Raw genomic sequence first — 25,640 nt, forward strand, 5'->3', positions numbered from 1 at the left:
GACCTGCCAGAACTAACGCTACGCTTGATTTTGTTGATACCTCATACTCCATAAATAATGAAACTAATGAGAACAAACACTTTTAAAGTTTTAATTTTGAAAATATTATTATTAAGTAACCATATGTCTATTCGTTGTTGTATAGAATAATATAGAATATCTCAGATTGGGTGTTGTAAATTGGCATTGCAATTGAGTTACTGTATGCTTAGTATTTATTATCAATTAATCACAATTCATTATAAAGTAACTATTAAATTCATGAATTAAAGTAATGAGCGGCCATTTTTTCACTTTGCAAAGATATTAATATTAATCGTATTTATTTTGTTTTCAGAAATAACTGAGGTCTTCAGTAATGCCATAATGTGGGCTTAAAAGTCCATTTTTTAAGTTTAATATTTTTTGTATAAAGTTTGCATTTTTTAAAAGTATGAGCTAAATACGTATTTTTTTATTATTAGCTATGTTTCTTTAAGATATCTTATTCGTTTTCATATAGAGAAATGCAAGTTTAACTTGTTCAAGGCTTTGTGTCAAATGTTTATTTTGTCTTTCATATGATTAAGTACAGTAATATTTGACATTAAATGCATCATACTTTGTTACTTTAGGTATTATTTGTAACGACGTGAACATGGAGGTAACACTTTACAACACGTTAGACTTTTACTAATATTTTAAAATAAAACCAAAAGTTGTATAGGCTAGTTATACATCATTGAACTAACAATGAACTATATTGTGTTCGTCTCCATTAGCTTTAAACATGGACAATAGGACAGGTTTTAAAATATTGCTCATTGTACTACAAAGTGACTTTAAATGTTTAAATATTGTATATGTCCGTGAAGATATCTAATGAAGGAGAATAGCAGTGTGAAACAGCTGGCTCTGCAGCTGGATAGACCATCTCTAACTGTTCGTGGTTAAGAGAAATGAGCTGAACATTGAGGGTTAGTTCGGCTCTCGGTGTGTTCAGTTGTTCAGTTAAACATTACCCGGAAACTAACGTGCCCTGAGGCTCTGAGAGCGACAGAAGGAAGGCAGTGCTTACTCGACCCTCGTCAAGCTGCGCTCCTCATCGCTCCAGATCCAGATCCAGATCCAGATCCAGATCCAGGCAGGGTTTATGAGGAAGGAACGACACTTTCATCTGACCGTGACGGACAGCGAGCGGAGACGGACACACATAACGGTCAGACACCGACTCTCTTTATACTCGCTTATTCTCTTCAGCATGCAGTATTATTTACACATGAATGCGCGAATTTAAAGTTTGTATGAAAGCTGGTTTTAGAATAATCACAGAGCCTAATGTACTTTTAATGTCGTCTGAATGAAACAGTGTGTTATCAGATGTAAGAAGGCATTAGTGTCGATGTCTGTGGAACGCATCCTGTTGAAGAGGCGCTGTGCTTTCCGAGTATCGCGGATCTCCTCAAGATATAGCGACAGATATAACAACTTTATATCATTGTCACATTTTAGATTTCAATTCTTACTGCTCAGATCAGATTCTGAACTAATTATTTAAATGTTATAAAATTGCAAATGTAATGAAATGACAGTTGACATCCATGAAGGAAAAGCATAAAACACTATCAATATTGAATTTCAGTGTTCGTTTGTAACTCTGGCCTTTATTTGTATAGTTTAATCTCCACTCATGACAATTCTGTTGTCATTCATGTTGTTTTAAAACTGTGTGACTTCATCCTGTTGAACATTTATATCGTATATAAGCCTAAATATGTGTGAAGTCAATGGGCTCCAGTGTAGTTTGATTCCCAATCTTTTTCAGAAAATCTGAAATATAAGTTTTGTGTTCTGCAACAGAAAGAAATGCATGACAGAATTGACATTTTAAACCCTTTAAACGTTACACTAAAATCTTTAAAGGTAATACTGAAATATGTAAAATGGTAAGTTAATTTAATTTGAACTGCATTTTAAATAAATTGCTATAAGAGGCCATGAAAGTCCACAGCCCTTTATTAAACTACTTTATATGAAGTAAAGCTGATCAACATGAGGAGACTCTTCTCTGCGGAAACACTTTCTGTAATATAAAGCCATTCGTTAATCTAACGACTGTGCATTCGCAACTTTATTATGTTCTTAATTCATAATTGTCCATGGTGGCAACATTGTGGATCAATAATTGTGTGTTGGTTATTGTATTTGTTTATTTATTAATGATTATTTTATGGCCAGGCATTTAGTAGTTTAACCTAATTTATGTCCTCATCTGGCCAAACTAATTACAGGCAACATCTTAAAAAGCACTGTACTGTACTGTAATATTAAAGATTTATGTATTTTATTTAAATACAATATTGCCATCCATCTGAACTCAGTTGTAATAAAACAAACATAATTAATGTGACGCATATTTGTCAATCAGTCAAACAATGTAACACATTAAACTAATTGGTTTAAATACACAATAACCAGGTTTATATATTTATCATTACTAGATACAAATTATTATATATACATTATATATAGATTGTTAGAAATATAGCAGTTAGCAATATTTTAACAATATTCACACTTTTTAGCTGCTTATTTTTTCATAATTAACAGATTTATGCTGATTCTAAGGAATCTGAATGAATGCATTTTGAAAATATTAAAACCATTATTTAAATTAAATATTTGCAATGGATGCAAATACTTAATAATAACAACCTATGGTGTATATATATATATATATATTTTTTTTTTTGTGTGTGTGTGTGTGTGTGTGTGTGTGAATGATGAATGCAGACTCTAAATAGCAATGACAATCACAATGAAATAGAACAATGTATAATGAAATAGAATAATATATTTCATGCATCTCTTGATTTAAGTTCAATATTCATTATTTTTTGGTCACAGTCAAACTGTCCTGGAGCGAAACATTGTTCAATGTGCAAATTAACCAATAATGAAGAACAATTATTTTTGCCCTATGTTCAATTAAGTTGAGAAGTTGCATATAGAAAATTACATTACAATTCTATGGATTCCATATTCAGATCAAATTATATTTTATTCAACTGTCATTTTTAAAGTACATATTAATGAAATGTGCAAATATAACTGAAAAAGCAGTATTTTCTTTAGTTACAGTAGCATAAATCCGTCAGGCTTTTAGACATTGGTGTAACCGTCACGGTTGATCTGTGTTAGAGTTGGACTTTGAGTTTCCAGTCCAGTTTTCTGCACTTCATCTGTTGCCATGGTTTTGTTTTCATTGAAGAACTGCTTGCGAATAGATCTAGCCTTTTATTCCCGTCTTTAATTCAACCCCTCGCTCACAGTAAACGAGTTTCTCGTCACTCAGATGTAGAAGCTTGTTTCTGCCATTAAATAATAATAAAAAAAGAATAAAAAAGTTAAGGGTGACTTATCTCACGTTTTAAAGCTACACTGTGTAATATTTTAAATTGATTTTTAGCAAAAAACACTGTTCTTTCAAAATTATACGTTCTCATTAATACGTAATCACTTCAACCAACTAATTAAGTATTCTCGTAAGTGTATAATCTGCCATTTAGAATACACACGAGTGAGTCGCTCGAATGGCGGAAGCCATGTTGCGCATCCATCTTGAAAATACATTAGCCAAAGAGGGACATACCTGGAAATTCAAGCTTCGCCTTTCGCACTTTTACACTCAGTGGTGCTGTGACGAATGCGAGGGGAGATTACTCGCGACTGCCACCGTAGGAGTTAAAGCGTCCTCGGAATGGGAGGCTAGAAAGTAATATTCAGTTGGTAGTCATGAACAATTTCACCGCTAGATGGGAGTAAATCCTACACAGTGCAGCTTTAAAACTCCCTATTGAAAAAAAACACACACTCACTCACTCACTTGGTTTTGCCTTAGCCCTGGACATTATCTTAGTTTGGACTGCTCATCTGTGTTTCGACCCTTTCCTTTGTGTATGTCTGTGGATTAACCCATTAAACTGTGCTTAGATCCTCAGCCTTTGAGCTTCAGAGCAGTTACGTTACACTTGTGCAATTCTTCCTGTTATTTACTGAGCAGCAAATGAAGCATCCGCACTCACGGAAGCCCGCTCGCTTCTGTGTGAAGATAAGGTGTAAAACAAATAAGAGGTTTTGACAAGGACAATTATCAAATAACACTAAATTATTTAGCGCTAAATAAATGTAACAAATGATTATAATTAATGATTATTATTAATGCCATGTGCTCATGTGGCTGTGGGGCGTTTCGTTTCTCATCTCTATCGGCTGCCGGAGCGCTCCTGCATCTCAAAATGGCTTTATGAAATGAATGTAAACAGTCAGTTATGTCTTAAGGAATTAAACAACAGGACAAACCATATATATTTCAAAGGAGATCTGTGCATTAGTGTGAACGCAGCTCATCGGATCTCCCGCTATTATGTCATCAATAATAATCAAACAGTAAAGATGAGAAAGAGGAAAATCACTCACAGCTGTTGAATGGGAAACGTTTAGATAGCCTACTCTAAAGTACTGAAAGCACTCTGTTTATTGCTTGTAATGTTTTTTTATCCTATTTATTATTTAGGCCTACTAGCTTTTACGTTTTGAAGCTATATTAGTTTAAATATTTCAGGTAACATGCAATTTTTTAACGTGTAATTATTTTATAAAGTACTTATAATTACATGTGAAATTAAATAAAAAAACGATTTTAATAATCACATACTAAATTGCAATTGCAATATTGGTAAAAACAAAACAACCTCGGCCCTATTGTTCAGTATTCATTGTCAGCTGCTCTGCTGGGTAATTCATGAGTGCACTGAGCAGCAGCAGCATGTCTCGCTCAGCACAGTATCGAGTATGTATTGGCAGTAGCAAGTCTTGCTCTACAGCAGCAACAACATCAGCGGAGTAGCAGATCTGTTCCGCATACATATGAACATTATTATATCCATCTGTGAAGAGGTTCGTATGAAGGAGGGAGGAGAAGACAGGGTCAGCTGGGTGAACTCTCAAAACTCTTTATTTACACAAAATAAAATATTTGCCGTAGTCTCTCTCTCACCTTACCAGATAGTCAGTGTGCTCTGCCATCAGAAACAGGTGTTAGTCATGTTGCACTTGACCACTCACTCACTGCTCATCTCCTGTCTTGTTCTCCTAAGCCCAGTTACCTCCCCTCCACACACCCAACCGCACACTTTCACGGGTTCGCCGTCAGCCCGGCCACTCTCAGTAATCTCAGGAGAGCTAGCAGAAGTTTCACATGCCGCAGCCAATCATTACTGTAAATGATTATATCATCCAGATAGGCAGTGGCACATGCGATCCTGTCCCTGAGACACTGAAAGATAGCCTGTGCCCTGAACAACCCAAAAGTAAGCGTAACTAATTGGTGTAACTCAGTGTTATAAAAATGGCGTACCGCGGCCCGGATCCAGACAATGGCTTGGTTCCATCCAGACCGCAGGACATAATTGTGCCATTTTACCATTTCTACAGAATAGAGTGAGCAGTGCGTCAAAACAACAGAGTGGTTCACACCACAAGCACTCAGGGTTGTTTGTGGTAATGGTTTTTAAGAGCTATATCTATAATATTTGTATATAGAGTCAATAGTGCTTCATTCAAGCCCTTTCTGCTCTGTGCACTTTTCTTCTCTCTCCCTTGCTGGAAACATAAAGCGCTGCATAAAAGCTGCTCTAAGCGATGTCACGCGGTTTTAGGCTGAAACATTTTTTCAGGGGACGGGATGAGGATGAGGAGGAGGAGGAAGAGGAGGAGGAGGAGGAGGAGGAAGAATAGGAGGAAGAGGAAGAATAGGAGGAGGAGGAGGAGGAGGATGAGGAGGAGGAGGAGGGAGGGACAATACTTCGAGCATCAACAAGAAGTGACGTCACCCAACATCACTTAGGGCATCTTTAAGAGCTGCAGATGACGCGGTTATTTTAAAGGGGTCATAAACTGAGAATTTAAATGCTCCTTGATCCTTTTACAGTTAAGAGTTCATTATACTATAAAAATATCCTGTAAGTTTCAAAACTAAAAACTTTCTTGTTATTCCAAAAACTGCTTTTATTGAAACCAAGGCCAGCAAACGACAGGATCTAAACAGTGGAGACTTGTGACGTCACAGGGCAGCTTTGGCCCCGCCCAATGGAGTGTTAGTGAACAGTGACATCACAGGGCAGCTTTGGCCCCGCCCAATGGAGTGTTAGTGAACAGTGACATCACAGGGCAGCTTTGGCCCCGCCCAATGGAGTGTTAGTGAACAGTGACATCACAGGGCAGCTTTGGCCCCGCCCACTGGAGCGTTAGTGAATAGTGACATCACAACGAGAAAAGATCGACACAGGATCAATACCATTACCTTCCAAACGATCCTAATGCCAGGATAGTGGGTTTTCCCCCAACAATGTGAATGTCTCGGCAGTGCATTATTTGTCTGTATTCTGTGTTTTTCACTGTGGATTATTTGGTCAATTTCGGCGCAGGCTTTGCAAACAGACTTTTATGATATGGATCTGCCAGCAACGCCACAAACATGTAAGTAGTCATGTCTATTCTAATGCCTGATCTGTGATCAGTGATGTAATTATTCAAGTTCAGACAGATTATCTCTCAAAATATCGTTCAATAGTGACGTACACGCGCGAGAGATCACTTCCGGCTGCTTTCCGGCGCTTGCGCAGACTATGCCAGAACGTGCGCACACGTGACACACCAGGAAGCGCGCGCGCCCTCAGATCACTTGGACGTGGCTGTGTACAAGAGGTAAAAACGATATAAATACTGTTCGTTTTCTCACACAAACTGCTCGTTTCGTGTCTTAGGCCATCAATGTGTACTTACGATGGGGAATTGTTTAATTTGGACTTCTCTGTGCATGCTCTTTGAGATAGTGACCATAGACCTGCATTATACGACTGACAGACTAGAACGATTTGACCTAAAAATATCAAAATTTAAACTACTGCGGAAACAAAGACACCTACATCCTGGATGCCCTTGAGGTAAGCTAAAACATACCAACATTTAATTTCAAAGTGAACTATCCCTTTAAGCCTACCCTCTGAGGGCTGAGGTGTTTTCTGGCCCTGGAGGTGTTCTGACATGCTCTGACATTTGTGCTTATTTCTGTTACTTGTGACATTTTCATGGCTAAAGTCTAATTACACTGTATTCAGCACAAACTCTGCTACAATAATATATCAGCAGCGTGTATGTAAAAGTTTGTAGTTTTGAGATATTTATGCGTGGTTTGTGAAAATACAAAAAAAAATTCTCACTGAAATAAGGCCATAAAACCCATACTGATTATTTCTTCATAAGACTTTTAAAAAATTGTATGACGTAGCCTAGAATATTTGCTGCAAAACTATGTGTAAATCGCCCTGACTGCTCATTCAGATAAGACAATATATTGATTTAAAATTTGTAAGACGTGTTTTGTGTAAGAAAGCTTTATGCGGGGAGGCGTAAACACATCATTAATATGTATGGCTTTCACACCTGAGAAAGACCAAGACCCTCCCCTAACGGCCCTATTAGGAGCTATCAGGCCCTGTCATTCTGAGCAACCTTGCACAAAGAATGAGGAGATTTAAAAAATAATGGCTTTTAGATTGTTTGGATTTATTTACAACACAATATAATCCAAAGATACACAACAAATGACAAAAAAGCACATTATTGAAAACAATGATCCAAAGACAGAGGCCTTTGTGCCATTCCTAAAAACACTGTACATACCTTTCATTTCCAAGGTGTTTGATTTTCACTTTACCATGTTCATGTACAGAGACTCGTGTGAATGTTGAAGTCAGCAGGACTCAGTTGCATCTGGGCCCTGTAAAAACAACAAAAAAACAAAAAACACTGTGAACATACTGATATCAAGAGAAACTATAGGGCTGCACGATTTTGGGAATAGATTTTAGATTTTTCAGGTTAAAATTAGAATACTCACACACACACAAATGTTTCCAACAATAATGAACACCAGGTTTGTTGTGCCTTGTAGGCATAGGCTACACACAGTGCTGCATAAAATAATAATAACAATAAATGAAATCTTCCAAAAGATTTCAGCAACAACTACGCTAGAGAAAAATATATTGATTACAGTATAAAAAAAAATTAAGCCTATTGTTTGGTGCGTTTTGCTTTTCAAACGCAGAGCACGCTCCAAAATATGAAACATTCAAACGAGTGATATCCATAAACACAGTAACGGTTCAACTGCAATGTGAAGTTTATGCAACAATAACATTAACTAATAATTAAGAATTCCTTACCTTACATCTTTCTTGTCTTCAAATCGCGTTCTTCTTCTTCTGATGTAAAGCCATTGTAAGCTCACGGCGTGTCTTCCAGACTCGACGAAAAGCAGAGACTTTGGTGAAGTTTGGTGCTTTGTTTTTGAGGTAACGAGCGCGTTTGTGTGAGGCATGGACGATTTGCATGTCAATCTCTTTTGCGCGTGTGTGCGTGGTCAAATTAAAAATAATGAGCAAGCGCTTGAGAAACTGGACATCTTGTTGGTTTTATACAAATTACTTAAGCAGAGAATATTTGTTTTCAGTTTGAATCCGATCATTTAAAAGTACACACTTAAATGTTTATAAAGATTTGTGGCTCATAAACGTGTGACAAGTATTCGTTGAGTTTTGTTTCAGTTTATAGACGTGCTCAAGAAAAAAAAGGTTCAGCGAGACTGAGAGGCAGAACGCACACCCTGTTTATTCTCTTTATTTTACAAAAGCACAATGTTTTGATTTGATTGTAAGTGGACACATACAAAAGTAGAAATATCACAGATTCTTTTTTCATATTTCTTTTTTCTGTGTGACCATAAAAGATGGAGTAATTTAAGTTTATTGTGCTACAATGTGAAGAAAATCCAGCAAAGGGCAAGGAAACACGAAAGAGGAATCATTCGGTGTTCGAGCGCTGTCTGAAACGCGCCTCTCTCTCTCTCTCTCTCTCTCTCTCTCTCTCTCTCTCTCTCTGCGTGTATAATCTGCCTCTTTTGCATTTAAAATTGTTTGAACACGTACAAATGATAAACTTTCACTCTATGATGGTTAAATTTAGTAGTTTATCCGTGAATCACATGCGTGCCGAACTGTGTGGCAGCTGGTCCGGACGGATCACAGATTAATGTATAGGCATTTCATCACCCCAAATTACATAGCAAAAATCTAAACCCTGTCAAAAAAGGCAGAGTGCTGGGTCGGTGGCAGAGTGCTGGGTCGGTTCATGTTCACACCTTAAACAAACCGTACCAGAGTTCGTTTGGAACCAGACAGAGACCACCTCTTCAGCCGGGTCTCGGTTCGGTTGTCTGGTCCGCACCCGAGTGTGATTGCTGTATTCACACCTGCCCAAAAGATCCGCACCAAGGGGGGAAACGAACTTGAGTTTGATTCAATCGAACCAAACAAGTCAGGTGTGAATACACCCATAGTCTCTGATCTTCTGGGTCAGTTCCCTCTTTTGGATTCAGAACCTCTGTATTTAACAGATTACAGGCTTCAAATAGGACACGCTCACGTATGCTTTTCCTGACAGGGCATCTGTAAAATCCTGGAGTGGCTTCAGTGCTGCTGTGACTGACACCAAGGCCATGTCTTGCCATGTAGGTACAAGGTGCCGTGTCTTTTTGTCTGCTGAAAGGACTTGTGTGATTGCTTTCTCCTGCTCCAGGACTCTTTCAATCATCTGCAAACGAGATCCCCACCTTGTTGGGGATTCTGTGATGAGCTTGTGTGAAAGAGGCACAGGCCTCTGTCAATCTGTCCTCTCATCAGGGCCTTCTGTTTTCTCCCGCTGTAAGAAAATATGCTAACTATCTTCTTGCACACTTCTGTGGCCCGAAAAATCTGGGTTTCGTTTTGGACACTCCTCTCTGGAAATTGCAAATAAGAGATCAAAATATTAGAGTGTAAAATAATTACAATAGAATGACAATATAATAAAAATCACAGTAATTACAACCATGTAATTTACAACATGGACACTGAACATTTAGACTGTAATGCATACATAGATTCACATTCAACTATTAGTTGTGATACAAGAGAGACTGGATCATCGTTTTAACACATATGAATAGTATTTCATATGTGTTACTTTAACACACAACTCAGACTGCTTCACTTTCTAACTGTGAGCATTGGCTCTGGCACTAATGTACATTAATGTTTGCCCCCGTGAGTGTCTGTGTAAGCCAGACCTCCCAGTGGGCACCTTGATATCAATTTGACGTCAAAAGTTAGTCAAGACTTGATCAAGATGCTGCATATCATTTTAATGTCAGTTTGAAAGGCAATATCTTTCAGTGGTAATTATGTGAAATGAGAAAGACAATACCCACACTGAAATCGGTTTAAAGTGTATGCAGGTCAATATGTCTGACATTCAGTTTATATCAAATCAATGTCAGGGTTTAGATGTCAAATCGATATCATATGGACATCACATTGACATATATTATTTGTGTGTTTGATTGATAATTATAGCATATGAATTCTTTGTCAGCCTGATAAGTTTAAATATAATTTCTACTTAACTGAGGCCTCGAAACACATCCATTTGGCGCATCTCCTTTTGAACTGTGTAGCCGTTGGATTTGTGCATGTGGCCAACAGTAATATTGCTGTGGGTGGAATTTCAAATGAATTAATAATTTAGTACTGGTTTCTAAAAGTTACTTGATACTTGTTACTTTATCAAATCGCTATTTCCACTGCCTTATACAAAAAGCCATATACAAATTGGTTCAAAATGAGAATCGTGGAAGAAAGGAAAAGTGGTAATCCGTCGTCTAATCTTGAGTAGGGCTGAACGATTAATTGCATTTGCGATAATATCGCGATATGATGAAATGCGATTTTTTAAACCGCAAAGCTGCGATTATAGTCTGGTCACGTGACAAGCGAGAGTAAACCAGTCTGTATTGCAGATGAAGCATCAACTTGGCACGCAACACATATAGACCTGGCTACAGGAAATAACAGTTTGTTTAATTTAGGTGATATTGTGTTATAGATTCTCTCCAACGATTCTGTATTGTATATGTCTGAGCTTAGTTTTAAACACAGACGTGTACGACGCGCGTGCTTTACCGTATTCTGCTTGCTTCTAATTCCTCTGTCTCTATCACACACACACACACACGACACCACTCGAACCTTACGAGAAATAATCTTTAATAAAGTTCGGAAAAGTTGAAGCGAGTTACAAGGACATTCGCGGGCTTCATTGCGCAAGATATGAGATACGCGCGGTCTGCGTGATGTTACTTCAGTAGTGCGCGGTCTCGCCCGCCGGTATTTTACTTACAAATGCTCTACGAGGGCATCATTAGGCCTATGTCTTGGAATGCAGTTGGCTTATATATAAAAAATATGAAAATCACCGACAGAAGCTGCTTTCAATTTCAAATACTCACGTGCGTTTTGCGAAGAGCATTTGAGCATGCGGCTGTGAGCGAGTCTACGTGGTTAAATGTACGTTTGCATCTCAAAATGCTTTTATGACGCGAAATTACCGGTAATGTGACACAGTCAGTTATTAAACAAACAGGACAAACCACATCTTATAATTTCAAAAGAGATGAACACGTTCAGACAGCCTACTCCTAAATACTGAAAGCACTCTTTGTTTATTGCTTGTAGCCTAATATTTTTTCCCCTCTTTGTTATTTGTTTTGAAGCTATATTTGTTAAAATTATTAACATGTAATTGTATTAATTTAGTTTTTTAATGTGTAATTATTATAAGTAGGCCTACTTATAATTATGTAATTAAATATTTTAAGTTTTATTAATAAGATCAATTAAAGAAAAAAAATGTATCGGGTCATGAGGTGCCTAAAGATTCCCTTCCCTATTTTACAATGATTTATTGCTTGTTTTTGTTGAAAAATAGAAAAGATAAAGAGCTTAAAAAATAATCGCATATTAAATCGCAATCGCAATATTGGTAAAAAAAATCGCAATTAGATTATTTTCCAAAATCGTCCAGCCCTAATCTTGAGCTTGTAACTGCATTCTTCCACATTCAGCTATACTCCAGATCAACCGAAGCCTGGCAAGCCAGACATACATCAAGATGTTAGGTCTGGCAACTCTCCATAGACACGGCTCAATCCAAGGGCCGGGATAAACGGCTGTCTTTCAAATTCCCTCTGCACGCAATACAGCGCTTCAACCAACCAGAGCGTTTTCCCAACAGCGGAGCTAACGTTAGTTGATAGATTCAACTTTTGAATCTGGCCGGCAAAACTACGAACACATCTTCCTTTTTTAACAATGACTTCAGTGCCATTCTTTGCTCTTTTCTCAAAGAAAAGCTCCAAATCCTCCAGAGTCGCGGCCAAAGCCGATTCGAAAGATGTTCTCCAGCAGCAGCCTCCATTCTTTGTTTTCAAGTAGCAGGGAACCGTCGCAACTCTGTCGTCATTATGTTAAGCCCGCCCCGCCTACTCTATACACGACGTGATTGGCCTGACCCAATTTAGGTTTTTACAGCTCCGAAAGTCAACGGAGAGTTGCTAGACTACCCTGGCTGCAAAATAAATTTTGCTGCCGCTAGGGTGCGTCTAGATTTCTAGGCTAGATCAACCAAGGAAATCAAGGCCTAGTATGAGTGGAAAAGCAAGCTGATCATTAGACATAGTATGAGTGTCCACTAGCACAAAGACCCTGCTGAACTTTTCCTATGACAACTTTGAGTCGTGTTGGGGAGTCAGAGTGAACTAAGGAGACATGATGAGTTTAGTGCGTTTGGCTTTTGAGAGGCTGGAATGGGAAGAGACATTTTCCTTCCACCTTTCCTGGGGGTTGAATTGGTTTACTCTAGCTCTTTTTGAATTAAAGGGACATTGTGTTGGAATTTCTCCCATCTAGCGGTGAAATTGTATTTTGCATTAAAACGAATAGTGCTCTCCAGCGTCTCGCTTTTTCAAATGCGTGTTGCATCTACGGTAGCCATTATGTACCAAAAAGCTATGACAGGATGTCTTATAATAGCACTTCATCAAGTTTTCCTTCGGGTGAACTGGTTTGTTATTTCAAACAAATTGCAACTTGACACAACGAACAAACGAATGTTACAGTTTTGAACAAACAAAACTTACAACTTTGTTTTTAGGGCCTTCTCTACTTTACTCAATAGCTGCTATTCATCAAAGAGCCTGTTTAACTTTTAACTATAAATGTTCTACTGTCTATATAATAAAGTACACAACCAAGCAATGAAAAAAAGCTTGTAATTAAGACCGTAACATTGACTTACCTGTCGAGAAGAAAGCAGGCAACTTCAGCATCTCTTTTGAAAGCTTTCTCCTGCATTAGCTATCCCGACATTAACCCTTGTTTTTTGTAATCTCCGGTCACGTTTCCTTTTATGGTCTATTTTTGGACTTTTTCGAGGAATCCTTATCCTGTGACTCAGCATTTGTATGGTCCACCATTATAAATAACCGTGCAGTGCTGCCTTTTAAACTTGCCGGTGCAGTGACAAGCGCCTCTCACTGCTTGGCTCCTCCGTTTCTGCTGGTTTCAGTCACGTGACGCTGGCTCTGAACGAAAACGCGTTGTGGAAACGTGTTGGCCTAGTACTTTTTGTCCCTCTCTGCTATTATAGTTTTTCAAAATGGCGGAACTACATGGAAGCCTCCGTGGACCTACCCGTCCCATGTATATAAAGATAATAAATTCTTCGTTTACGAGGATAAGTCAGATCATTGGCAGAGGTATTTGTACACCATTGAGGACATATTTATGAATAAAAATATTGATTTTAGATAATAAAATATATAAAAACCTACACATTGTCCCTTTAAAGTACCGTTCAACCATGGATTCTACCTTTACCAGCTGTACGAAGGTATACCCTGCCCCTTGAAGAGGTTAACCCTGCCAGAGAGGGTTTGCTATTGTTTAAAATTCTCATTACTTCCTTACCATCTTACTCCAGCGTTCTCTCCATTCCCTGCTAGGAAACGACAATTCAGTTAATTCCTCAAGTCCATTGTTCCATTGACTACCTGCTACATAAAGTGAGTGACATGTGAAGCCCAAAAAAGGGTTTACCTCTATATTTTATATCTGTCATATCCTAACAGAAGACTAGACCAAGACAGATTGAGACTACAAGACTGCTTCAGACTGGGGTCCATTCCAGGATAGTGTGGATTCACTTAGTCGCGATCTCACACCACCAGTCACCACCGCACCAATTCGTCCTGCTTTGTCGACATTCACTTCCAGTCCCATGGTAAACCCGGTGCCCTACTCTGGTGTGCTGGAGGATTGCAACAGATTGCGGATACAATGTTTACTGGCCCTGTTGATGCAGCCGCATTATTTTCCCACCGAGCGAGTGAACGTGGCCTTCATTATTTCACTGCTGACGGGATGAGTGCTTCAGTCGGCTGAGACGTTCTGGCAACAAGCGGGACCCATAAAGCAATCCCTGAACAGTTTTGTTGATCACTTCTGTGAGGTATTTGGAAAGCCCCAGGGAAGCTCCATCACTGATTATGCTTTAAAGTTCTGCAAGCTGGCTGCTGCAAGTGGATGGAACGAGCGTATAGTTTATAGTTTGTAGTTTATGTAGCAGTTCAACTTCTCTCACTTCCATTGTATTTTACTGTCACCAATGTGTTTGTTTTAGTCGTCACCCTCATTGACTCTGGGTCAGCCCGGAACTTCATCTCCAGGGAGTTCTGCACCAGCTCAACCTTCAAAAGACTGCCAATGAAATAAGTTACCAAGTACGCTCAGTAACTGGAAAACCGCTCAGCTGTGAGAATGTCCGCTTCCGCACTGGTTCCATACAAGTCGGTCTTGGTCTATTACATCGTGAAGAAATCCATCCTTTGGTTCTGCAAAAGTTCAACGCTGGCATCCGTGGCTTGTCAAACATCAACCAATCATCTCCTGGACTTCTAGCGAAATCCTGAAGTGGGGTGATCACTGTTTTCCTACCCATTTCCCAGACTTACTGTTGTGGTCTCCCATTTCTTTTCAACCTCTTCAAGTGAATTACACCTTCAATGAAAGCCTGATCGAACTCCAATCAGTGGAAAATCCTGACTGCTATGCCTCCTGAGAAATGTTTTTTGCCCAAGACGAGCCACCCAAATTACCCCCTCGCAGGCCATGGGACTGTGCAGTCGACCTCTTTCTGGGTTAACCCTCTGGGGTCTGAGGGGGTTTTGGGGCCCTGGAGAAGTTCTGACATGCCTTGACATTTCTGCTTTTTTCAGTTGCTTTAAAATATTGGTCGACCGCTATATCGCCGAGGCCGATATATCGGCCGATACTTGGAATTTTTTAGATATCGGCATCGGCCGATAAATCTTTCCGTTTGGCCGATATATTTCAAACCAGTTTGTGACTGTGCATTAGCGCTTTTTTCCACTGACGCGAACAGAGCGAGCGTGAATGAACTGAATACACTCGTTCTGCTCCACCCAGCACCGTGAGACAAGCCACTCAGAAGTGAAGCAGACATCTGACAGACACAGTAAATGACCATTCGCATTCGCTTTCTAACCTGACGCTACATTGTGTTACACACAAAAACACTCCGGCGTGCAGCAGAGTCTATTCAGACAGTACCGTGATATGTCAGATCCGCAGCCCAGCGGTAGCTCCAGTGGGGGTCACAGATGTGATATAAACGAATTCAAACAAAACTGAAAACATTTTACCTCACAAACAGTCAAAAATCCTGTGACTGGCTGTTCCTCAGATACGCGCGTTGTTCTCGGGTTACATTTAAACTAGACGCTGTTTTCCAACGGACTCGCGTGCACGGAAAAGCTGGGTCGCGTGCATTACAGATCAGTTGGTCGCGTGAGGTGGATGAGAGGAGAACACTATGTAATAATATTACGTTTGAAAATAAATCCTTGAAAATGTTATTCACTATCTACTGTATTTATTTATCCATGACTGGCGTAATATCGTGTGTAGTATACATTTTCATATGTTCATGTATGTCATGCAAATACATGTGACGGCTTGCAACGTTTTAAAGAAACAAACAAGCAAAACTAAACACATAAATCATTATTATTTAAATATACTTGAAGTAAAACAACCTGTTTAAAGTAAATAGTGTAAATAAACTATGTGAGATTTATATTTAACTATGTATTGTACATAAAATGTATGTAATTTCACATACTATTTTGTCATTAATTTATGAATATTGTTTAGATTGGTTCATTAATGATAAATGTTATTTGTAACCTGCAGTAAACAGTAGTTATTATTTATGTGACTGAAAAAATGACTGTAAATATTAAAGCAGACAAGAAGCTGCACTAAAACTTTATTTATTGAAGTGTTACCTTACCTTTTTGTTTACATTTTAACTTCTTAGTAAATATTTTTTATTGCAAAAAGAATTTTGCATAAATAGTATGTACAATAAATGTTCATTTAGTTTCACCAATATTCTTTATGTCTCTCATTTACTGTATTCACATGTATTGTATCGGCCTCATATCGGCCAGATTGCTTTCTCAATATCGGCATCGGCCATTAAAAATCCCATATCGGTCGACCACTACTTTAAAACATATTAATGCCTAATGTCTGATTACACTGTATTCAGCACAAAATGATGTTTTATAAACAAAGTTCAGGAGGAGCACGTTCAAATAATCAATCAATCAACTCGTCATCTAACAATTACCATGTCTACCCTAATCAGCATGAGAGGAAGCATATATATATTCACTCTGTCAACTCACCTGACATTCCTTGACAGTTTTCAGCATCCCTCCACCACCCCGACTCCTCACTCTTGGCTTGTTCTTCCCAGTCAGGAATACGGGGGGAGTACTCTGGGTTCGGGCCGAATACCGAGCCCGGAGCCCTCTCCTCGGACAGCACGCCAAATACGCATTTATTCTATCTGACTTATTTGTAAGTGTGAACTCGTGAACAGGGCTACAGTAATATGTGAGCAGTATGTATGCACATGTTTGTATTTATAAGAAAATACAAACTGAAATAAGACAATATAACACATAGTAAACATTTGTGCACAAGAATTTTCAGAACTGCATCTTGTTTTTTTTCTTCAAAATTATGTGAAAATTATCCTGAGCACTCACCCATACCAAACAATATAGTCATTTAACTTTTGTAAGACACTTATTGGGGCGTGAATCATCATGAATAATGCTGTGAATCCCACCTGAAGACACAAAGACCCTCCCCTGGGAATATCATGAGGAATATGACAGAGGGAACTATAGAGAATGACTTTGAGGAGACTTAATGATTGAATGTATTGTTTGTAGTTTATTCACAAAATCAAGTTTAAGTTAAAAGTAGTAATACATTATCTTTACATAAAAACTTTACTTAAAAACTTTAGACCTACACTACCGTTCAAAAGTTTTAGGTCTGTACATAAAAAAGTCTCATCTGCTCACCAAGGCTGCATTTATTTACAAAAGACATTTCAAAAGAAACATTTGGGCCAAAAGTGCAAACAGAGACAGTGCAAGAAGAAATAAAAATAATTAAAGTGTTCAGTGCACACAGAGAGAGACGAGAGTCTTACTGAAGATGGATGGTTTGTATGAGCCCACTCATCCACCTATGCGTATAGCCTACTCATTCACATAGTATTGCACATAAGCTTTGTAAACTTTGAAGAGAACAGTTCACAGCACACGGTTTTGAGAATACAGTTACATGTCTTTGTGCCATTTCTGAAAACAGTTCCTGTTCAACTGAAGACATCAGTGAACATTACATGTTTGGCATTTCCCAGGTGTGTCCTGCCTTTTACCAAGCTGTACTTTGCAAAGCACACAGCTCTTGTGACCAACTGTGGAAATATTATCTGAGCTCAGCTCCGCTCCTGGAACGGGTTTATGGTCACTGCTGGTTTGTTTTGGAGCTACTTTCTGTGACACACCACAGAGCTCTGCAATTAGCCGTTCCATGAACTCTTTATGGGTCATGTTACCACATAGCTCTTTGTGGATAAGGGAAGCATTGGTGGCAGCAATGTCCAAGAAGTGTAGAAAGATCTTTCTGTACCACTTCATGGTTTTGTGTTGTGCAGTGTAGTACTGTATCAGCTGATCGGACAGGTCAACACCACCCATGTGTTTGTTGTAGGCAGTCACAGGTGCAGGACATGGAAATGTCTTTGTCCTCCATGTATCTTGTGTTTTCACCCTCCTCTGTGCAGTGTCTCCTGTATAAGCAGGATGGATGGTAGAACAGACAGATACCTCTCGTGTGTCCATCCACTTCACAAATACAAGAGGTCCATCCCGAATCCACCTGATGGATCCTCTGGCAGATCTTTTAGAGAGTGAATTAGTTGTATCACGTGGGCAGTCCTTCCTGTTGTCCCTGTAAGTCCCACATGCACCAAACTTCATTGCAAACAGGTATTTTATTTAGGAGCTTTGGACTTGTGTAGAAACTGTCCATGAACACATGGTACCCAGAGCCTAAAACTTTACAGTCCAAAAGAGATGTTACAGCATCCTATGACAGTCCATGGCCTGTGGGAAAGTTGTTCTCTCCCGTGTACACAGAAAAGTCCACAGTGTATCCATTCGATGAGTCTGCAAGAACAAACAACTTGAAACCCCACCTTGTTGGCTTAGCTTTCATGTACTGTCATACCTGTGTGTGCTTTACATGCCACCATACTTTCATCCACAGCTAAGTTTCCTTTAGGATGATAGATGGATTTACAAGCATGACGAATAGTGTCCATGAGAGGTTTGACCCTGAAAAGACGGTCATGTTCAGGTGTGCCCCTCTTTCTGTCATTCTCCTTATCTGCATCTGGGTGACTCATGTGCACATTCCATGAAATGGTGCGGTATCTGTCCCGGGACATAACTGTAGCTGGAAAAGGTACGGAGAAAACACTGCTTTGCCGGCAGTAGTCGCTGATGGAGCTGACCCTCACCATGGCCATGTAGAACAGCAGCCCAATGTAGCGGTACATCTCACTGATGCTGACATCTGTCCATTTATATTTGCAGCCCTTTGCAGTTGCACCAGCAGCCTGAGCATTGGAGTTGTGGCACAGAGTTGACACTGCATTCTCAGAATACAACATTTTGAAGAGACTCAGAGGAGTGTGTGTGTCAGCAGGACTCAGCTGTGGCCCAGGTTCCTGTGCAGGCAGGAAGCTCAGAGTCTGGGGAACCATATCAATGTCCGTCTCTGTTGCTTGTCTGAATGTTTGTCTTGGCCCTCTTTGCAACAGGTGTCGGACGATCACCATCATCTTTATAGCTGTAAAACAAACAAACAACTGTGAGCATTTTTACTACACAAAAAATACACGACACGCGTGCCCTCCCAGTGCGAGGTGAAGGGGAGAGTGGTGCTACCACATTCCTATAAAAATAATAATATTAATAAAGGTTGGACAAAGTACTATGCCAGCACATGCATAACTGATGGGCAATCAGCATGTTGATAAAACAACAAAAAATAAGCTCTTTTATATTAACATTACCAATCACTAATTGTAATATTGGGCATGCATAACAACAACAACACAATTTTTGCAAAGCCACACAGGCACATATACATATTGTTTCATCACTAAGTATAAAAACAATTGAACTAACATCTGTAATATAGTGGGTAAATATGTACTTACTCTTTCTGATTTCCGTCTGTGTTGCTGCGCGCCCTCCGAGTTGCAGGTGCAGGTGATCCAGCTACATTCCTTTAAATAAAAGTTGAAAACTATTATTACATAAATATTTCAGTACAGTAGTATAGTACCATTAGCCTATATGAATAACTGATGTGAATATCGGTAGACGTGTGCTGTATATGTGTGTCAGTGGGCCATTACCGGAGCTAGCACACCGCAAACATCAAGACATTTACACACTTCATCAACCATATTTACACAGTTCAGCACATTTACAACAGATATTTGCGACCACATGCTTCGTTCATGATAATGAGGCAGCATTAAACACTATAGTCAAAATATAATCTATACATACATAATATTTTTTTTATATAATTTTACATATCATACAGCATATAGTCTATAGGCTAGACCATATAAATGTAACTAAAATTTGCCTATTAAGATCTATTTTAAATTTCAATACTGTGAATACTGGATGGCAAGTCTGGAAATAGTCCAACCAGTAAAATATGTACATGTTTATATAAAATAGGTTGTCAACTTGTGAAACTTGCTGCTTTTAAGGCATTTGGCTGGGGGCGTTTACCTATTTTGCATAGATGTTCTCAACACATTATCTTATGAATAGCGCGCTCTGCGAGTGGGTGTGAACACATTAACGAGACAGGAGAAACTGTACTTCTCTTTAGTTTCATACAGATTACATTGCAGGAGAATATTTGTTTTAAATGTGAATTGTTTTATTTAAAAGTAGACATTTAAAGCTTTCATTAGACTTCTGTTTCATGTTTGTGTTAGGGGTGGGAATCTCTAGGCACCTCACGATTCGATTCGATTACGATTCAGAGGGTAACAATTATTGATTATTAACGATTTTTTTTTTTTTTTTTTGGACTTACTTGGTAAACTTTTAAAGCAAAGTATTTATGATGACCCATAACGAACTTACTTCCAATACTTCCTATATTAATTTTATTAATAAAACAAATGGAAGTGATTTAAACATTGTAAAGAACCAACAGGAAAATAAATGTGTGCCTGTACTAGCAGCGTACTTGTAGTAAATTAATACAAACTTCAGCATATTCTGAATCTCTAGCATTTAATAATAGACTTCTAACCAACATCCTCCTGTTATTTCCAATGAGCAATATAATACTTTAGACAAAAAACATTTTGCTGTAGCAAATTCACAGTTCTCGTTCAAAAATATAGAATGATGTACCAGCAGCTCTCATATAATGCTTGTGGACTTATGCATATTCTGAATAATTAGTAACATACAAAGCCGCTCTCATACACAACTAAATAATAAAGAGTTATGACTTCAAATGTTTGCTGTATACCACAATCAAAAACAGCTTATACAAAAAAGTGAATGAACATCTGCAGAGAGCACAGTCAAAGTGTAACTTTTTGTGACTGGCATTGCACTGATACTGTGACTGTGCAGGGCAGTATAACGTATGTATAACAGATCGGTTTACAGCGTATTGATGTGAAAACTAAACAATACAGAAAGCAGCTCTCATACAGAAAATACTAAATAGGTAACAATGAAATTGCCAATTTTCCATGCGTTAGCTTTTAACGAAGAGGGTGTCGTTCGAATTTGGCGCTCAGCCATCATGCGTCTGTTATGTGCGCGCCACACACTGTCCGCGCACTGCACGTCCACTTTAGAGTTCCGCCTTTTGCGTTCCGTCAATATTACGTTATTAGAAAAAAAATTTTTTTTTTTTTAGAAAATCTATTTTTGACATTTGTGAATCGATTCAGAATCGTCCACGTCCGCATCGCGATGCATCGATTTTTCCCCCCACCCCTAGTTTGTGTGATAAGTATTAGCTGATTTTCAGTTCATTTTCCAGACTCATTCTCCCGAAAGCTTACCCCGGTGGGGAGGAACTACGACATTGGCAATAGAGAGATACTTGCCATAAAATTGGCTCTTGAATAATGGAGGCATTGGTTTGAAGGCGCCCATCATCCATTTACTGTTTTGACTGATCACAAGCATCTCGAATATCTGCGTGAGGCCAGGACACTCAACTCCTGTCAAGCCAAATGGGCTTTGATTTTCACCCACTTCGATATCCAGGTTTCCTATCTTGTATCCATGCTCATGATGATACAAATTAATATCCTGACCAAGACATTTTTTTCATCGGAAGCCCAATTAAATGGTCCATAGAGGAACAACTGAGACAAGCCAATGCCTCTGGGAATCCTGCGCCGGGGTGTCCATCAGGTCGCCAGTATATTCCACACACTCAGTGTACCCCTCTAATGACCTCAAGGTTTGTCAGACAGTTTGTGCAGCGATGCTCCAATTGTGCCATCACAAAAACTCCATGCCACCTACCATCTAGTCTCAGCCTCAGACGTCACGCCCACGGAACGTTGGCTAAACGTCTGATGCATATGGCACACTTTTCTGGAAACACTTCAGGAGTTTCGAAGTCGCGACCTGATTGGTTGAATTCTACAGGATGTCCGCGAGACGTGTGTGTCGCGTTCTTTAACGGTCCGTCTGGAAACAAATGCCGAGACGCCAAAACCCCTCGTGGAAGAAGAAAGCCGTTGTGTTTACAACTGAGACAAATGAGCGCTCACCAGGATCAACTAAACGCTGGATTTTCAAAAGTATGTGAAGTTTGCGGCTCCATTGTTGCAGTAAACTTGCACAACGTTCTTGAATGAATAATTTATTAAATGCACGCCGGTCTGTTATTGTAGGGACATCGACATTATATTGGCACGCCCCTAAACATGACGCGGAACAAAACGAACTGTGATTGGTTGCGTTATATGTCAGTCAAACGTCCTCTTGGCCAAGAAAAGCTGCGATAGAGTCCAGACCTTCTGCCGTCAGTCTGAAGGTCTGGCTACGCGAGACTACCTACCATCTGGCAAACTTCTTCCTCCACCTATTCCAAGATGTCCCTGGTCACACCAATCACAGACTTAACCCCTTCAGATGGTTTTACCTGTGTCCTAGTCCTAGTCGCTTGTAAACAGAAAAGCCATTCGTTGACCATTAACTTCAGCAAGAGCTTCCACTCGCCACCAAGTGGACAGGAGTGAGAACTACAGTTACAGGTTACAATACATCACTCTCAGAGTAATCTGGCAAAATGAGGGACGGCTTTCAGATTTTTACATCACTGCTAAAAAAATTCTGTCAATGATGGAAGATTTTTGGTTAACGCGACCTCTGCTGTTAGCGTTAGTTAATGTACAGTGAAGTAACATGAGTGAAATGAACACCTGTGTCGGAATTGACAAAGATAATAAATGCTGAAAAACTATATTTTTCATTGTTTGTTCATGTTGGCTTATGCAGTAACCTATCCTAACAAATACAACTTTATTGGTAAAGTGTTACCATCATATACACGAACACACACATCATGCTATACATAATTTTACTTTAATATAGAATGTATTTGTTTAAAATGCCCGTTTATGATATTTTAAAGGCCCCTAATTTGTTTTGGAGTCTCCTACTACAGGTTTACATGCATCAAAGTTCAAAACACTGTTTCATTTTCACCATTTTCTCATTCTCAAACAACTTGCTCTGCTCTGATTGGTCAGATGGCCCAGTCTGTGGTGATTGGTCTACTCTGCTCTGATTGGTCAGATGGCCCAGTCTGTGGTGATTGGTCTACACTGCTCTGATTGGTCAGATGGCCCAGTCTGTGGTGATTGGTCTACTCTGCTCTGATTGGTCAGATGGCCCAGTCTGTTGTGATTGGTCTACACTGCTCTGATTGGTCAGATGGCCCAGTCTGTGGTGATTGGTCTACACTGCTCTGATTGGTCAGATGGCCCAGTCTGTGGTGATTGGTCTACTCTGCTCTGATTGGTCAGATGGCCCAGTCTGTTGTGATTGGTCTACACTGCTCTGATTGGTCAGATGGCCCAGTCTGTGGTGATTGGTCTACTCTGCTCTGATTGGTCAGATGGCCCAGTCTGTTGTGATTGGTCTACACTGCTCTGATTGGTCAGATGGCCCAGTCTGTTGTGATTGGTCTACACTGCTCTGATTGGTCAGATGGCCCAGTCTGTTGTGATTGGTCTACTCTGCTCTGATTGGCCAGTGAAAATTTGAACCACTGGCCCTGGTTGGCGTTGAGAAAAAAGCATTGAGCACTTATTAATGTTATATGAATTGATTATTTATATTTTGAAAAATCTTTCTTTCTTTCTTTCTTTCTTATTTCAGACACCAGTGCAAGAATGGCTACGCAGAACATAACATCTCCTACGTTTAATAATTCAGAGTGTCCATCAATTGATGACTTCCGTAACCAGATCTATTCTACAGTATACTCTGTCATCACTGTCTTTGGGCTGATGGGCAATGGCTTTGCCCTTTACGTGCTCCTGCGCACCTACCGCCAGACCTCCGCCTTCCACATCTACATGCTGAACCTGGCCGCGTCGGACCTGCTGTGTGTCAGCACTCTGCCCCTGCGGGTGCTCTACTACATCAACAAAGGCCAGTGGAACCTGGGGGACTTCCTCTGCCGGCTGAGCTCCTACGCGCTGTATGTGAACCTCTACTGCAGTGTCTTCTTCATGATGGCTATGAGTTTCACCCGCTTCCTAGCAATCGTGTTCCCGGTGCAGAACCTGAGGCTAGCCACTGAGAAGAAGGCATGGATAGTTTGCGTGGGCATCTGGATCTTCATTTGCACCACCAGTTCACCCTTCCTCCTCTCTGGTCAGCATACTGATCCAAGGACAAACAAAACCAAGTGTTTCGAACCACCAGAAACATCAGGCAGCCTAGATAAACTAGTCATGCTGAATTACTTTTCCCTGGTGGTGGGTTTTATTATACCTTTTCTGGTTATCTTGATGTGTTATGCAGGCATCTTGCGCACTCTACTTAGAAACAGCAACGGTGTGAACAAGCAGCGTTACACGCGGAACAAGGCCATTCGGATGATCGTTGTGGTGATGATGGCTTTCCTGGTCAGTTTTATGCCCTATCATATACAACGCACGCTGCATCTCCACTTTAAATCCCGCAAAGACGCTACCTGCGAGGAGGTTAACTATATGCAGAAGTCTGTGGTCATCACCCTCTGCCTGGCTGCTGCCAACTCATGCTTTGACCCAATGCTCTACTTCTTCTCTGGAGAGAACTTTCGTAACCGCCTCTCCACCTTCCGCAGGGCTTCTGCAAACATGTCTATAACTCAGCGAGACCGGCATGTTCTCCGAAGCTCCCCGCCTGTGGAGGAGAGTGAACTGCAGTGCTGTAATGGGTCAGACAAACTTGGGTAGAGCAAAAGCAGAAGCAGATTTCAAAAAGAAAAGAAAAGAGAAGAAAGCTTTTCTTCAAAATAGTATTAATAATAATTAGAGATTCCTATGTACTACATTCCAGTATTAAGACAAATATTCTGCTCTGTAGATCTTGTGCATGACTTAGATTAATATACATTTCAAGAATTATGGGAATATATTTGCAGGTAAAAACATATACTTGGGATATTACATTTTTTCAAAATGCATTTCATAATTATGATATCTGAACCCCCAGTAAGTGGTTATTGGATGTGGTCTGGTATTCATTATTTAACAATTTAAAAGAACACTTAATATATAAACAAAGCGCTTTCTACGTACAATGTTTATTCATTGTCTAATATGCACTTATGACAGCTCTTTTAGATGTATCAATGTAAATGCTTATTTTATTGAAAATAATGTATTTTGAAAACAAATGTAGGACATTAGAGCAAAACAGGCAGAGATGACATCAAAACTGTACAGAACAGAGAAAGAAGCGGAATTCAAGTGGAATCAGCACTCCAGGACCATCAAAACCAGAGACCCTGTCCATGTGGCACCAGTAAGACTGAGCTAACTAGTCATCTTCCATCGATGATTATATCAATTAGGCCTCCTCCAACGCAGTCAACCCAAGACAAATGGGCCTGAGGATGGTACATGTAAGACAG

General features: G+C 39.5%; 1 protein-coding gene across 1 annotated transcript; it reads left to right on the top strand.

Moving 5' to 3' along the window:
* The first annotated feature begins 1,008 nt into the window (after positions 1-1,008).
* cysltr1 (cysteinyl leukotriene receptor 1) lies at positions 1,009-25,347 on the top strand. Its single transcript, XM_079892693.1, has 2 exons — positions 1,009-1,198; positions 23,891-25,347. The coding sequence occupies exon 2, from the start codon at positions 23,905-23,907 to the stop codon at positions 24,958-24,960; it is 1,056 nt and encodes a 351-aa protein (XP_079748819.1). The 5' UTR covers positions 1,009-1,198; positions 23,891-23,904; the 3' UTR covers positions 24,961-25,347.
* The last annotated feature ends 293 nt before the right edge of the window (positions 25,348-25,640 follow it).

The sequence above is a fragment of the Squalius cephalus genome (assembly GCF_949319135.1).
Source record: "Squalius cephalus genome assembly, chromosome: 14".
Lineage (NCBI taxonomy): Eukaryota > Metazoa > Chordata > Actinopteri > Cypriniformes > Leuciscidae > Squalius > Squalius cephalus.